General features: G+C 51.4%; 1 protein-coding gene across 2 annotated transcripts in view; it reads right to left on the minus strand.

Moving 5' to 3' along the window:
• Positions 1–20: 20 nt before the first annotated feature.
• Positions 21–2220, minus strand: part of LOC109293045 (kelch-like protein 20) — a 15941-nt gene continuing 13741 nt past the window's right edge. The window contains exons 6-7 of one of the 2 annotated variants that reach the window (XR_002096229.1): positions 1198–1304; positions 21–324 (exon numbers count right to left, since the gene is read on the minus strand). Coding sequence is in view for 1 of the 2 variants with exons in the window: in XM_019510830.1 (XP_019366375.1) it covers positions 1301–1304 (4 nt within the window). In the remaining variant the exon portion in view is untranslated. Of the gene's footprint in view, positions 325–1045; positions 1305–2220 lie in introns of those variants that run through there. The other variant, XM_019510830.1, reaches the window with a different exon arrangement.

Below are 2220 nucleotides of genomic sequence, written 5' to 3' on the forward strand. Positions count from 1 at the left end.
AAGGATCAGGGCATGAGCATGTTCACTGCAGGCTGAGACATGCAGAGCAAGGGGAGCCCCTGCCCAAACCCCCTGGGGCAGAACAGAGTTGCATCCAGCCAGGCTGCCCGAGAGTTTGGTCTCAGTCGTGAAAGCAATGTCGTCCTCCTCCCCCAGCTTACCCACTCCCTGCTACTCCGGTCCTCTCCCTTGTCTAAACTACCAACCCACAAAACCACATTAGCTGCACCGGAGAGTGAAAAGGAAGTCCTCAGGTCCTAGGGGGTCATGTTCAGCACAGCCACACCCCCGCCAGGGTGACAGCTCCGGGCGTTTCCCAAAAGCCTGAAACAAGAAAAGGGCAGAGAAAGTCTCCTTTCAAGCGTCCGTTTACAATCTGGCCTGCCATAAAGTACATTTAACCTCAGCTGGGCTGTTCCTGGAGCCCGGGGATCTTTGCACCACTTCTTTCATGATCATCTTTAGGGGCTCTGCCTAACTGCATTGGCCTGAGGTTTAATGGCCTGAGGAAATCCTCACCAGGAATCCCTCTTCAGCTCCTGCTGAGCTCTGACCGCTCTAATGCGGTGCCATATGAACGGCCTTTCTGATTCTGGAGTGCGATTTAGTGGGCCAGCATGAAGCCTTAATCAAGGCTATATTTTAAGTTACTATCTGTGTACTCCCATATACAGGTCACATTTATAGTCATTTCCAGTTGCTCTCAAAGAGCAGCTGCTTTATGCCGGGCCAGGTCCAGGGACCTGGTTGCCAGAGAAGACAGAAAGCAAAGGAGCACAGAGAGCAAATGCTTTTGGTACATGGGCGGGGGAGGCATATGGATATGGCAAAGGACACTATGCAAGGGAAAGCCACGTGGCCACAGTGCCTGGGCTGCATCTGCTCAGGAGATAAATGACTTCAGGACTGCCTCATCATCTCTTATAACCCTTGTTAATCAAGATCCCTGTGTGCTGCGGGACTGTTCCAGAATCAGCCATCTGCCCTTGCTCCTTCGCTGCTTTGTTTGGCATAATGCTATTAGAGCCACGCTATCTTCCCCCCGCATGCAATTTGTTAAGTGTTAGATTGGAGGAGGTTTCTGGAGTGACGCAGATCAATAAACGAGCTCTGACAGCCAGCGCATCTCAACGAATGCAAGGAAAGTCAGCCAAGCAGCAAAGGCCGACTGAAGGCACCCATACAACATCGACTTACCTCCACCTGTTGACGTCTGGGTCAAATGCTTCTACGGTGATCACGTGCACAACGCCACCAAAGCCCCCGACAGCCAGTAAGTATCCGTTGGCGACAGCAGCTTTCACCTAAATACAAATCCCTAGGACTGAGAACCAAGGGTAAAGACATGGGTGAGGGGAGGCCTACAACCACACGGGTCTCGGGGATGGAAGGGCTATAAGAAACCTGTACGCTGCATGCAAACAAATGGGAAGGGAGGGGAAGAAAACCCAAGAAGTCGGCTGTTTCTAGCCTTGCAGACACTGGTGTCTTATGTTAGCGTGTACCAGGGCTGTGCCCAGGAACAGCAGATGTCTTGTGTTCTGATACTCCAACATCTCCACCGGCAAAGAGGAAGAAAAAAAAAAAAGCGCCACAAACTGGGATGGACAGCTTAAAAAGGAGTAAGAGAGACCAACCCAGCCTGCTGAGTGGTGCCCCTCATATAGGGGGACTGTTCTTCCCACCCCAAGCCTCACCTTTCAGACCTTCCCCCTCCCTTTTGGGATCTAATCCCTGTACTGAGCTTAGCAAGCACGGCAAGGTGACACTTTTAAACACAATTAACATGCCACTACCAGGGAGAGGCAAGACTCTAACAATGAGCTTGCTTCCAGAAATACAGAACCGCTCATCTCTGCAACAATACGTCCAGCAAGGTTTTACTGTACACATCTTCAGTGAGGGAAGAGAAAATGCACAGGAAGAAGTGGTCCTCTGAGAAAAGCCCTCCGATGAGCTAATAAATCCAAAAGAAACCGAGAAAGAAGGCAAAGTATTTCTGGCTTCCTGTGTGGGGTGCTGATCCTGCCCGACTAACCTGGTCTCTTTCAGTGACCAGGTAACAAAGAGCTTAGATGGGAAGGAGGAAGTCGATGTCGTCTTCTTGGACTTCCAGAAGGCTTCGACACAGCATCCCCCACCCAATTCTGGTGGGCAGGCTGAGGGACTGCGGCAGTGATGAGTGCATGGTCACATGGGTGGCAAACTGGCTCCAGGGGC

Source organism: Gavialis gangeticus, unplaced genomic scaffold (genome assembly GCF_001723915.1).
Source record: "Gavialis gangeticus isolate Ggan-Ray unplaced genomic scaffold, GavGan_comp1, whole genome shotgun sequence".
Lineage (NCBI taxonomy): Eukaryota > Metazoa > Chordata > Crocodylia > Gavialidae > Gavialis > Gavialis gangeticus.